The sequence below is a fragment of the Epinephelus lanceolatus genome, chromosome 9 (assembly GCF_041903045.1).
Source record: "Epinephelus lanceolatus isolate andai-2023 chromosome 9, ASM4190304v1, whole genome shotgun sequence".
Classification (NCBI taxonomy): domain Eukaryota; kingdom Metazoa; phylum Chordata; class Actinopteri; order Perciformes; family Serranidae; genus Epinephelus; species Epinephelus lanceolatus.
Genome location: NC_135742.1, coordinates 26,748,352 through 26,762,253, shown reverse-complemented (window position 1 = coordinate 26,762,253; position 13,902 = coordinate 26,748,352). Strand labels below are relative to the sequence as shown.

The 13,902-nt window shown below is 41.3% G+C and overlaps 2 protein-coding genes across 3 annotated transcripts in view; one reads left to right on the top strand and one right to left on the bottom strand.

Moving 5' to 3' along the window:
- LOC117252334 (DNA repair protein XRCC4-like) overlaps window positions 1–8,972 on the bottom strand; it is a 32,517-nt gene extending 23,545 nt beyond the window's left edge. The window contains exons 1-4 of one of the 2 annotated variants that reach the window (XM_078170780.1): window positions 8,856–8,972; window positions 8,236–8,357; window positions 2,628–2,769; window positions 1,126–1,322 (exon numbers count right to left, since the gene is read on the bottom strand). In XM_078170780.1, the coding sequence (XP_078026906.1) occupies window positions 1,126–1,322; window positions 2,628–2,766 (336 nt within the window). In that variant the 5' untranslated portion in view covers window positions 2,767–2,769; window positions 8,236–8,357; window positions 8,856–8,972. The remainder of the gene's footprint in view (window positions 1–1,125; window positions 1,323–2,627; window positions 2,770–8,235; window positions 8,358–8,855) is intronic. The other variant, XM_033619138.2, reaches the window with a different exon arrangement.
- Window positions 8,973–8,995: 23 nt separating this feature from the next.
- On the top strand, window positions 8,996–13,593 carry tmem167a (transmembrane protein 167A). The gene is made up of 4 exons (XM_033618807.2): window positions 8,996–9,094; window positions 10,902–11,011; window positions 12,624–12,658; window positions 12,779–13,593. The coding sequence occupies exons 1-4, from the start codon at window positions 9,092–9,094 to the stop codon at window positions 12,847–12,849; spliced, it is 219 nt and encodes a 72-aa protein (XP_033474698.1). The 5' UTR covers window positions 8,996–9,091; the 3' UTR covers window positions 12,850–13,593.
- The last annotated feature ends 309 nt before the right edge of the window (window positions 13,594–13,902 follow it).

Sequence of the window (13,902 nt, the reverse complement as noted above, 5' to 3'; positions counted from 1 at the left end):
AGACTTCTTTAGATAGTTCATTACTAAACATGTCCCTAAGCAATGATGCAGAGTATCTGACTTCCGAAAGTATTATCCAACTACAGAGCCTTAGTTCCAGCTGTTCAGATTTGCAGTTCCAGTCCACCCTTGTGCCTTATGTCTGCCAAGTTGTGGATGGTATGAATAGAACCACTCCACTGCATCCTGTTTTAAAGGCGCTGTATGTAAGAACGTGGCCAAAACGGTTACTGCACTCAAATTCAAAATACTGCCGCGAGTCATGTTCGTCCCCCCTCCCCTACAGATTCGAGGTTGCTGGACAGCAGCACGCTGGAGACTAATTTGTTTGCCCACGGGCGGCTGCCGTGGCAGGGCTGTGTCGCCGCGTCCTTGATCTTCGGTTTTCCAGCAGACCGCAAGTCCGGCTTCTCTGCTGCTAACGCTGCTGCCGGGATACAGCTCATGAGGAGCTGGCTGCTAATGCTATGTACCGGGACACTGCTAATGCTGCTTGCCGTGCTGCTGTAGCTCAGTCGTAACTGTAACTGATGCTGAGACTCTACTGAATGCGAACATTATTCCTTAGTCTCTGTGACATATTAGGAGGATTTTACGCCTATTTGCTTTAGATTTCTTACATATAGCTCCTTTAATGTTACCCCTCTGTTGAGGTATGTAGCACATTGTTCTGCTACTAAAATACCACAGTCCATTGACTTTTCAAGAGAGAATTGTCACCCTTGCTCTACAGGGACTCAGTGCACCAAAACACTACCCACCTTGACATCTCTCCATTTAATGCATGTATAGGTCCAGTTTGTGTATGTGTGTGTATTTCAGGCCTGTGTGTATAGGACAACACAGTGAAAAATAAATTGAATTTCCCCTCAGGGATTAATAAAGTATATCTTCTTCTTGTCTATGCTGTGCAATGACAGCAGTCCTGCTGAAATAAATGAGGAGGCTGCATTTGTTAATGCAGCACTGTTGTCTGTCCAAACACGGCCTTGAAGTGGTTACTTATGAGTCTGTTTAAAGTTTGTTATATTACCTTTAAAACCTGAAAATATCTGAGACTTCACTAAACAGTGAGGATTTCGCAACAGAGTGTAATAATTAAATCAAACCAAAGCTTTTGCTCACCGAGATGTCACCACAGGGCTTCTGATATGAGAGATGACAGTGATCAGGAGTGACGTGGAAAGAATACACCTCCTTGTCGCCCTCTCTTCTTCCTCTTCCTCCATCACCTCCTGTTAGGGCTTGAAGAAGATCCTCAACATATCTTTCCCTTGTGACTCCCATATCGCTGGCTTCCCTTGACACCTCATCTTCTGAAACTGGACACAAAGATGGCATTTTTCTAATTTTTATATCATTTTTAAGTTGTGCAGTTGAGAGAAGGCCAAAGAGGTGATGGCAGACTGCAGAGCAAAACTACAAACATTAATTATGTAGCAATGCATGGATGCACGTGAAAGCGTATTTAAAAGGAAGCATGCAGGGTAACCGAGGGGAATGTCATCAGCTGTTGCACAGCTGCTCACACGGGGCTGAGGGTCCCAATTAACACATCAAACAGAGGAACACTGATGACCCAGAAGCCCGCACATAGCTGTCACAACCTCATCGCTGCCTGTCAACTCTGCAGATGGACAGCAATAGAAAACTAGGGAGCAGTTATGTTCCAGGTGTCCTTCCAGAGAAAATGTACTCACTCATATGTAACTACCTACACACACACACACACACACACACACACTGAACACTGACTTGCACATACAAAGACAAGCCTTGTAGAGTTTAATCTGCCTTCTACACCTGTAAGCTGCAGCAGGAGTGAAGAAGAATGATGAAACAAGGTCACTGCTGTCCCTCTTGTTGAAGGACCAACAGTTACAATATTGTGAGGTTGGGTTCAGCCAGGTGCCTATACACACTTCGGATGGTCTGATGACTGGGAGACCTAGTGACAACCCAATGGTCAAAAGAGGTTACTCTTTGTAGACACATAGGCTGAAATTGTGGGTTCTATCACGACAAGCCTGACCTGAGACTGTCGTGTCAACACATTCTCACTCCGACCTTATCACGTATCAACGTTTGGTCACGGACTTTCATATAATGTGCAAGGTACCCTGGGTGCGTTGGTTGCTGATGCCCTGAGATGCCGTGTCAACTTCAGCCTGTTACATGCACCGTCTGATTTCAAATACACTTTTGTTTTTACAGGAAATGCACAGTTTGCATACAGTCTCTTTCAAAATAAACGCACTACGTTGGTACAACACCACAAATTGATGTTTTTTTTTTCCTTCAACAACAAACGCACATGGTTTCGTTTAGCCAACACAAGCACATGATTGGGTTTAGAAAAGAGAACAGGGTTTGGCTTTACAGTCTACCAGGAAGCAGACACTGGCCTCCTGGGTGAAAGTCGATGGCTGTTGGAACCATCCACCACCCCTCCTGCCCCGCTGGGCGGTGTTAAACCATAATGATGACCGGCTGCATGTCATACCGACATGAAACTTTTTGCATGGGTGTCTGATGCCAGAAGTCACTGACCGAGCGCCAGTATTCGACGACTTCAGAGTGAGACCAGGTTGGTTGTTTTGTACTGTCTGCATATCTGAAATCTTTACCTTCTCCAATCCATGCTGAGTTGCCATCAGTGAGAGCCAATGTGAACCCAGCACCCAAGTCCTCGGCCCAGTCCACTCGCAGGAAGTAAGGGGTGTCTGGATCAGTAACTACAGTGATCTGTTGGACTGCACCACTCATGACCTGCAGAAAATCAAAGATAGGAATTAAGATACACGTTACAAGGTGCCGTGTATGATTCATTTTTCCAGCAACAAGCTCATGTATTGTATTCAGGATATTTCATAGAATCTACTGGTCCTAGCACCTCTTTTGAAAACAGCCCTCCAGTGATAAAACCATTTTGATGTTGTAAGGTTGTGTTAATCTCCCAGTTGCATCAATGAACCTCATTGTTTTACTTCTTGGATTTGGTAATAAACATCCCTGTGTGTGTCTTTAATGGGGGTCTCTCTGAGTCAGTGGAACCACACAGAGATTTTGGCAGATTTCTGTGTGGGAGTGTGGGCTCCCTGACCACCAGCAAGGTAATTACACACTGTTAAAGATAAATAGAAGAATATTACCAAAAAGGCCCAGTTGTTGCCTGATTTTAGTACAGTGTACATTTACTCAAAGATCTACAGTACTTTGAGTTCTGAAAGTGAGTCTGAATATTGAAGCCTCACACAGCCAAACATGAGTTTGTACAATGAGATCTAAAACTGGAAACGTCCACTCGAGAATGAATTAAGCTTTGATGAGTTCCTTAACCTCACAAACGTTACACTGTAGAACAAAAATGAACCATGGTTTTGCAGCTGCATGGACTCTTTGTCAGAGGTGGAACCAAGTCAGTGTTTTGCAGTCACAAATCCCTCAAGTCTTGGCACTCAAGTCCCACATCAAGTCCCAAGTCAAGACAAGCAAGTCCTGAGTCAAGTCGCAGGTCCTAAACTTTTGAGTTTTGTGCTCTTTACCTAATTTAACGCCATTTTAACAACTGAGTTAAACATGGATGCTTTTAAAAATCTGTAGCCTATTAATTAGTTGAAAAAGTTTGCTGGAAGTTGTTGCGTCTCTATTTGTAATTTTCGACCTGCGCGTTTTGCATACTGTAATTTGCTTTTTGTTGACCAGTAGTTTTTGTAAATAAATGAAATTATCTATAATTTTCTACAACTGGTGCTCAGCAATGTAACATTGGTTCTTCATGGTGCTCTCCTGCAACTTGAATGAATAGCATTAACATCGGTTGATTCAGGAAATGAAGGGAAATTAATTAATTTGTCTTACACTCTTATACAGTCCTCACTTCTACTACTACTATTTTATCACCTCAAAGTTATTTAGGTCTTCGTGGACAGTTTGGGTGAAATATAACATCTCCAGAAGAGCCATGAGCCAAGAGCATGTTTGAAAATAAGAAGTAAAGACCATGGACAGCCCTGCAGCTCTGCATTGAGGAGTGAACTGCCATTTACCTATTTCCACAGCCTGACACATCTTAAACTAATCCATCCGTGTCAATGCCAGAGCACAATAGCCAAAGCAAAATCTGTTGGATCCATTCCCTTAGAAACAAATCATTATTCGCGGATACTACTTGTCTCAATAAGTTTGCTGAGCAAGCTTGTTTAGTAATGTCACCTTGCCCTCAGGCAGATGTCTTGGCTAACTGATTCACTGCTGCAGTTAAAGTTACGTGTCTTGCCAGAAGCAGCCAATACTCAACAGATCAGTTACCAAAGATGTTATCTAAGGATTACAATGTGATCCATGATTGTTACTAAAATGTTCTTTTGGTTTACTGACTACACATGTTTTTTTGGTCTCTTCCTCTTCTTCTCAGAGGGCTTGAGAAACTTTTACTTGATTACGGATGTCCAGGCCAGAACATGTGATTACTGCTTCCACGTGAAGTGAGAGGTGAGTTGGACATCTTCCCTGCTTAACTACAGGGCAAAGAGTGTGGAGATGGAGGGAAAAGGACAGCTAAATTGGCAGTTAGCCAAGCTGGACATGTTTGAAAAAATGAAAATGAGCGCTTTCAGACACCGTGCTATAAGTTAGGACGTGACAGCACGTTTTTTTGTTTCTTTTTTTTATTGTTCTTTCTTTGCATCCCCCACCATACACACTGACAGAGCAGGTAGTCAAGGTTATTCAAAATGAGACATACAGCAGAGATCTGACACACGTACACATGTGCACTCTCCACACACACACACACACACACCAGAGCACGTACATGTGCACACGCACAAAGCACCCTGCAGCAGACAAGTTGACCCTTTGTGCTTCAAAAAGGGGTGTGGCTGGACGAAGGGGCCGAACGAGATGAGGGAGCTGAAAGGTTCAACTTTAACCTCATAAAGTGAGCCCAGCTACTCATTAGTTACTGTAACATCTGTTGTGCAGGGACGATGACCCTGTGGTAATGACAGAAGGACACTCCAATTAAATAAACAGCGCTGTCTGTCAGGAATGGAGAGCCGCGCAAAAACCTTAAAAGTCACTCCCAAAGTCTTCCTGTTCAGTTACTCGATCAGTGAACAATCACTGGAACGCTTAAATCATCGACTAAAGTTCCCCTATACAGTTCTGACACACAGCCGTTATCCTCTTCTCTAACTCCCTCTGTAATTTTTTTTTGCTCAACCTTTTCATTGTCATTTCTTCAGCACATGAAAACTGCAAGACATAACTGTGCAGGAAGTACTAGGCAAATGAGTCACAAAGAAAGCCTCTAATTATGCATCTTGTGTCTCGAAATGAGGAGTTCATGCAGAGTAGAAAAAGCCAAAGCAGTTAACTGTCTCTTTAATGGGCTTGGACAATTAAGCCAGTCCTCTCACAGTCCTTTCACTGGACTTTCCCCTCACGCTTTCCCCAAAACAGTGGTTTCAAGATGAAAAGGAGAACTCTTTAGCAAGTCCACTAATATCATGATCAGTCAGGGACTAAAGCAGAGCTGCCTTAAACAGCAGCAGGCTCTGCCATAGGCTTTTATCAGTATTGTAGTCAAGAAAGACCACCAAAACCAAAGTCATACCCAAGACCAGAGCGTATCAAGACCAAGACAAGACCAAGACTTTGAGGGTTTGAGACCAATCAAGACCAAGACACAGGCAGGGTGAGACCAAGTCAAGACCAAGACCAGACGAGAGGGAGTCCCACACTGCATGACACACTTATGATAAAATGTGGAACATGCAAACCATAGACACTCCTCAAATTGATCTGAAACATCCACATTCCCATAAAAACACCCACAGAAAAAAAATGTAGATTCCCCTTCATCCATCTCTTTACTCTGAGTGTACCACAAGAAAAATCTTAATAAAATAATCAAAAGGCATTGCAGATGTGACTTTTGTGTGTGAGAATATTCCTTTGTTTTCCAAGACTGAGACCCTGGAAAGGCCTGGTATTAACATGAGTTTCTTCGGTTATCCAAACACAAGTGGAAAGCCAAGACACATCGCTGTTCACACCTGTGCCTATCATGCGCCTATCATGCGTCTCTAACTGACCATGTGTGTTCCAATTTTGTTACACCCCCGTGCACAGTTATAACAACCACAAACTTGCTAGCTGCTCTGTAGCTTGCTTGCTAGTCACGTTAGCAGTTGTGTCAGTACAGCTGGTACAGCAGTGTCCTTCCATGGGACAAAACTATGGATGGTCACGCAACACTTAGTCCAACTCAACATAAAATACAGCATTAGCCGCTGTTGCCAAACCACCACATGCTGCACTGATGACATAGTCCTAGTTGGGGATGGATTAGTGTTTGCAATACAAAAGATATGTGGTCACATACATCCCAAACCGCCTCAGCAAGTGGTTTAAGTGATCGGATCACAATGCGTCTTGGTGGTCATTTACACTTGTATTTAGCACTGTCCACTTGTGATTGGAGCACCCAAAATGCATGTTGATACCAGGTGTTCGCAGACTCCGAGACGTTGAGACAGAGTAAGGATTCAGTTGAGTCCAAGACAAGACCGAGATCTTCAAAGTGTGGTCTTGAGACTGGTCTTGAGACAAAGACTGATTTGGAGTACTGCAACACTGCCTTTTATTCGTTGTTCTTTCCAGGTATTGGCTACCTTAAGCCACTTGACAAATAGAAACAGTATGAGCAAATAAAACACAGTCATCTACAATGCAATAAATCAATACAATGAATCATGGGCTAAAGGCTGGTGTGTGTGTGTCGCCATAAATTGACTCACGCATGCCTCAACATAAAGACCAGGTTTAAAAAACTAGTGTATTTAACCATGGACACTTTTATGACTCATATTCTTGCTGTCTGTAAAGGTGACTGTGATGTAGTGGTGATGGGTCTGGGTCATGCTCTTTCTCAACCTGTATGACAACAGGATGCGCCCTCTCTTACATGCAGATTTAAAGATTTCATATCCTCATAAGGTTGCAAAGGCATTTGAGATCGGTGACAACAAGTTTCAGACATACTGTATATCTTATATCAGTGACAATGTGTGTTCTTAATGGATTATGTGGTCAAAACAGCACTACTACAATGCATTTGTGTCCCTACTCCTTAGACTGAAAATTCTCCCTGGTATAATTTTAACTCTACTGCTAGCTGGGATGACACTTTTAAAACACTAGGCAAAAAAATTAAATGAGAGCAGAAACTAAACACAAAAGTACTCCTGCTGGCAGCTTAATTTAGCTGAATAAGTTATACACCGAAAAATCTACGCTAGATATTGTAATGCAGTAATTTAAATTCCACTGAAATCACACAAGGAATAAACATAACTTCAGTTAACAACACATTTCAGAATAGAAGCTGCAACACTGGTTGTTTGAAGAAGAAGAAAAAGTAATCTGCAATCTACTGGACCAAACAAGAACAGCGATCACACCGACTTCAGCTCTGCACCCAAAGCCTTACAGAGATGACTAATTTCAACAAGAGTGCAGTCCTTTTAAACACACATACATTGCTAGTCTGCAAGGGCTGCCCTCCTGATCTCAGCTCTCATAACGTTGTATACAACATCTTGTTATGTCTGGATTCTGCCGCACTGTAACAGGTCATTTTCACATCTCCAGTATTCACACAGGAGTATGTGACAATAGTGAAAAACTACGCTGAGCTCTGTTACAAATGTAAGGCAACTTTCACTGATTATGGCTGTGTACAAGTATAAAGACCCAGGCATGATACAACTTGTGACAGCACAACATCAATGGGGGTGTAATTAGCCTGACTTTCCTTTTCATCTGCTCTGCAGTTTACCGAAGTCATATTTTCTTTAAAGGTCACAACCATGTGACAACGTAGTTACTCCGACAAAAGTTTTACTCTTGGCTTTAAACTTTAATTGTTATTCTGAGTTTGGCCCCATGTCCATTCTCGTATAAATCTAAAAATATTGCACACTGAGGCTACGTCAAGCCTTGATTTGACTGCAGGGATCAGGCATGCATGTCCTACTGTAGCCTAAATTGGTCAGTGCACTGTAAATGATAAACTTAATCACATTAAGAGGCAATTTGACTCTGTTTAAAGTACACTTGCTCATCGCCTGCTCTAAGAAACCAGACTCTCCATCCCTTCTTTTTACAAGATTTCATCCACAAAACATTATTTATGAGTGGTTTACAATCTGACAGATTTCTTCTTACATGAAGAGCTCCCTAGGAGTCACCAAGTAGGAAGGGTTCAGGGGGATTTATGAAACATGGTTTCAATGCAATCAAGATGCTGTCGTGGCTGGTTGGAGGGAGGAGACTTCATTGTGAAAACTCTGAGGGAAAAGTGGACCACAAAAATGTCAGTCTTACGTCACCATAGAATAGACTAGGATCTATTAATCTATAGTCCTAAAAATATCAGACAAGATTTTTATATAGAAGATTAAAACTAAGTATTTTTTAATATAGCCTGTGTCCACCTCAAGTTATCAGTTACTTTCAGCACTAGCCTACAATTGCCTTATGATAAGGAAGTTCACTTCCTTCTTCTACCCCTTAGATTTTATTATTATTCACAGCCTAATTACCCTAATATAACATTATAGCAACTTTGGGTTCTGCAAGTGCTGTCTACCTATCCTCTAACTACCTTTTCTGGTGCACCACAGTGGAACAAAGCATGGTAAATTATCGGTACAGTCAGATTAACACGCCTTTGACAGAAAGGTGCCGAGCCTTTGGGTCCGTGCAGCTCTTACAGTCGGACTAATTTCACTCTATGTTTGCTTTGGGTACAACACTCAACGTACATATTTCCTCAAAACACTTACGGTTACGTATGGGCTAACTACTGCGGTGTCCAAACGAAGGCATTTTTGTCTAAAACTGAAATCATTGCAGCTCTCTCTGTTGACACATTTTGACAGATTCAACTGTTGTGCTTTCAGCCAATCAGAAAACGCGGTTTCGCGACGCAGTGCGTGATGACGTTACGTAAAACTGTTCGGTGACGTTACGTATGTTCCGGAGAGCAGGAAGTGTGATGTGGCTTTGACTCACAACAAAAATGGTAAGCGGTGTTTTTTTACTAATTAAGTGCTTTTTCTCTTTCACAGCGTATTTTGACCAATATCTATAACACTAATTCAACATCTAATCTGTCTCGGAACAACACTATGGCAACAACACATGCTTGCATTCGTTTTAAAGCCGGACGTAGAGTTAATGCTAAACTAGCTTGTTAGCATTGGCTAGCTGAAATAGGATAAAGGGTTAGCCAACTTAGCTATCACATGCATATTTCTGCCCATTAACATCATTGCATTATACTTTTATATCATCACGTAAGTTGCGGTCGTGTATCAACACGAGTCGTGTGATAACTAAGGCTTAAGTTATTATCATAAATTAATGAGTAAGATGAATGCGTGCATCGCAATGTTTAGGGGTGTGTGCCACGTAGCTGCACTATAGTTCAAGGAGCATGCTTTGGCATGTGTGTGCCGTGCGGCTACATACTGTGGATTGGCATTATGAGGTTGTTGTTTATAAGCTTGCAATAACGGAAGTATTTGAAACAAAGGTGTATAAGTCAGTAGGTAACTTACGCCTAATAATTTACCTTACTGAGCTGAAAAATAAAGGATAAGCTGACAGTTTTTTAGAACGTTATTCCTGATCAAAACATGCAGCAACAACAAACACAGCAAAGGAAGTTGGATAATCACTGCAGGCAGAACTCATATGTACATCTCACTTTGCAAAATTATGATGCAAAAGTACATGCACTTAAGGTTCAAAATGGTTGTAATGCATCAGTTGTGCCAACATTAAAATCGTTGTAATAATTTTGCTGTGGCAGTAGTGGAATTAGTGCTATATGGGGACAAAACCAATATAAATCTTATGTCCTTGCTGCTTTTTTTAAATTATTTTTTCTGTAATTACTATTTTCTACTTTATATCATTTTATTTTTTTATTTTATTGCATTATCCTTCCGAAAATGCATGTTTGTCACAAGATATCACACATTTCTGTACGTAGAAAGGGAAGATGCCAGAAGGGGTTGCATCAAATCATTACAAAGCCCCTTGGTAGCTTCAGAGTGCCTGTACAGGTAGTTGATAAAATCTATCAGCATCCTTGTCTCTGTCTCTGAGGTGTCCAGTGATGTTTCCACCTAGCATTTTAACCACTCTTCAAAACTTCACATGACCGATCTGTGTAACAACAGAGCCACGCATTTATACCCAAACAGGGAAGGGATAAATTAGCCAATATAGTGGATGAATTATGATTTCACTATAATCCTCATTTAGAATTACGCACCATTTACTTACCAAAAAGCTGAAACAATATGCTTTTAATACAAAAAACAAACTCTAAATCACAAATCTACAATTCAGTCTGATGTGCTGTGAGTGTAATAAAGTGGGGTCCTACAGCTTTTAAATGTGCCACATAGTTTAAAGCCATGTAGGGCAATCTTAGGTCTCTGTTTTGTTACATGGCAGCATGAGATTGTGATTTATCTTATGCACCAGTACCTTTTTAAGGCAGGTGGTTGATCTTGTAAATTGTATGTATAGTATTGTAAGATAATTTTGACTGTCAGTCTGGAAAAACATGCTATCTGCAATCTGTTGTAAAGTCTTTGACAGTTCTGTGACTAACTGGGTCTTCACTGCCAGCCCACTTTTTTGTCACACAGAATTAATAGCTTGTACAATAACATTATTTGTGACAAGTAGCTTAACATCAGTGTTATTAAATTAACTACAGTGAAGGCAGCATCTCTAATATTTTTTGACGTATTGCTTGTAAGCTGCACTAGATCGTGTCTGTACTAAATGTATCATTCTCTTTCATCCTGCAGTCGGCCATTTTCAACTTCCAGTCACTGCTAACAGTGATCCTCCTCCTGATCTGTACCTGTGCCTACATCAGAGCACTGGCTCCCAGCCTGCTAGACAAGAACAAGACCGGGTATGATCAGATACTATTACAATGAAGCTGCCAGTGGGGTCTTCCGAGTGATTAATTGACGCCTCAAATACCTTCCATTGTCTCTTTGAATGGGACACGATGTTATATCAGACTGCGTTAACAAATCATTGGAGTGTTAATACACTCACCATCAAAGACAAAGCCTCAGGGTGGGACATTGGGTGGGAAAGGACATTGGAAAAGACCACATCCCAATCTCATGGTCCCTATAATTTCAGTCAGAGCTTGCTACTGTGTAGTGGCACCTCAATTACTGACAATGCTAAGGCAGTTCTAAGACACACAAATGATTTGTGTTTCCTGTTAGCGCTGTACATTGTGCTCCTTTGCTGTCACCATCAACTTTTCCACTTTCACCAGTTGATTCCAGGCAGTTTACTTCTGTATTGCAACTTTTATTGGAGCTGTTTGCTTAGTTTCTGTGGTAGAAAACCTACTTTTTACCAACAAAAAATGTCTGTGATGTAGCTGATTCTGCTGGAGTGTAGAATCAGAATGGAGTGTGTGTATATAAGGGTAAGGGGTCTCTGTAACTCTCTGTAGCCACGAGGGACTCTTGCTTATTTTTTCAGCAAATGAAAGGCTCCTTATTGAGGCAAGCAAAGTAGCAGAATGCCTAAATGTTCATCATCACTGGATCATTATTATTCTTGGATGTAGAAACTCCATGATTCACTTCTAATAAGTCTGGCACAGCCCATGAACAGCCAGACACACTCTCACACACTTACACTCCTCTCTCTCTCACACACACACACACACACACACACACACACACACACCATTAGAGCAGGGAGGGACATCCTCTTCAGACAAACACATGAGAGTGAGTGTGGCAGATGGGATGATTTAATAGTTTTCCCTCTTGATTGATTTGTTGACTGAGACATGAGCTGTTATTTGTGTTGATTTGGTGCCACATATTATGCAAATGCTTCTTGTGTGGTAGGGATAGGCCTCAAATCTGAGGGGAAGAATTTGTGTTTTGTACAGAAAAAACATCTGTATGTTGTTTGAAAATAATATTTTGTTGGAAAAAAATAGTCTGCTCTAACTGTAGAAAATGCAACTTTAAAACCTATCATAAGTCAATCAAAGATGATTTCACAATGGGATGCTGACACCATCTGGTCAGTTTGAAACTTGAAGAAAGTTGGCTCTTACACATGTACACTTGCAGACACACATATACACACACCCTCACACAGGCCGACAAACACATCAGAAAAGTGAAGGCCTGGAATGCCACATTCGCCTCAGCTGTCATTAGATAATAAGACGTGCCTGCTGTCCCCCTCTCTTCCAATGTGTGCACCCCCTTGCATGGAAATGGACATCTGATGGCTGCCTAAGTTTTGCAGGAGAGCAATTACAGTACTCTTGTAAAATTATAAGAGGTCAGACTAACAGTTACTATAGCTACGACCTTGACTTATCAACACAGCCCTTATTTTAGCTTTTAATATCACCACAAGAGTAATTTCTGTCTTTGTATTTTATTGCAGTTAAAGGACAATTAACTTTTACAAAGCACTAAAAAATGGAGGCAACTGTTCAAGCGTGTAATTTTTTGTTTTATTTTATCTTTTAGGCTTCTAGGAATTTTCTGGAAGTGTGCCAGAATAGGTAAGCTTATGAATGCCCCATTTTCTTTTCTTTGACATTAGGTCATATTTTTTCTTATAATATGATCAATATGCTGCTTCACGATGTAGCCTTGAGCTTAACATATTTTCTTTTCTCCAGGTGAGCGGAAGAGTCCCTGGGTGGCTTGCTGCTGTGTCATCATGGCTTTTAGTATACTGTTTCTACAGTAACAGTCCAAAGAGAACGACGAAAGGAAATACCGGGGAAATGGACAGACAACAAGGCATGGACAGTACGATCCTAGAAGCACAACAGGACTTCTGGTGGTTGTCACTTAGATAATGTAAAAACGGAGACCCGTCGCCACTCATTGAGCCACGGAGAGAGAGAGAATGTGTCTTGTGTAGTGAGAGGGATGAGCTGATAGCCCCAGAGTGTGTCTAGATCCCTCCACGGACTTCCCAGGTCTGTCCTTCTGTTTGCTAATGTGGAATGTTTACTCCGGATGTATGCAAGTGTGTGTGTTGGGGGGGCAATGCTTTCTGTTATCTGCCATTTAGTTTAAAGGAAAGAAGTCACATTCTGGCATCATTGGTGGGATCAAAATAATACATTGTTTGTCCAGGCATTTCAAACTGATATGTTTTCCCCTCGAGTTTGTCACAATTGCATGGAACACTTTGAAATGCTCTCCAAAAAAGGACCTTCATAAATGCTCATGACTGTTTTGCGCTCACATGGAGGCTGTTTGTAAACTGAGGTATAATGAGGTGTGACTTCAGATCATCTCAGCGCCCTCTTTGTAACCTGTTCACTTTGTTGTATCTAGAAATGGTGATCAAATTCCACAGCAAAAAAAGTGACAGTGTAGCTCTTCAGGTGGATATTTGTCCTGCATAATTGCCTCAGAGAGCTACTGATGTTTTTTAAAGTCAGTCAGTTTGCCACTATTTATTAAAGAACCTTTTTGGAAATCTGGTTTGAGAAGGCTGATTTTTGTCATTTTTTGCTGTCGACACCTGTTTATGTCTGTTGTCATAATGCTACACTGTAAGATGAAGTGTCATTGATAATGACTTTGAACATGCAAAATACATGATGATAACCTGTCAAACTTTTGTCAATCTTCTCTCTCTAAGGGTTTGATTACACATACCGTACTTATGTGACTGCTACTGCAGAGTTAGACAAAGTATTTCTTGATTATTTTTAGGTTAAGAGGAAACTACCTTAAAGGAACAGTGTGTAGGATTTAGTGACATCTAGTGGTGAGGATTGCAGAT

Bases quoted from the DNA above. Each gene is read 5' to 3' on its own strand.
- tmem167a (XM_033618807.2), top strand. The intron at 11,012-12,623 runs GTATGATCAGAT...TTTATCTTTTAG, and splicing joins CTAGACAAGAACAAGACCGG to GCTTCTAGGAATTTTCTGGA. The intron at 12,659-12,778 runs GTAAGCTTATGA...TCTTTTCTCCAG, and splicing joins CTGGAAGTGTGCCAGAATAG to GTGAGCGGAAGAGTCCCTGG.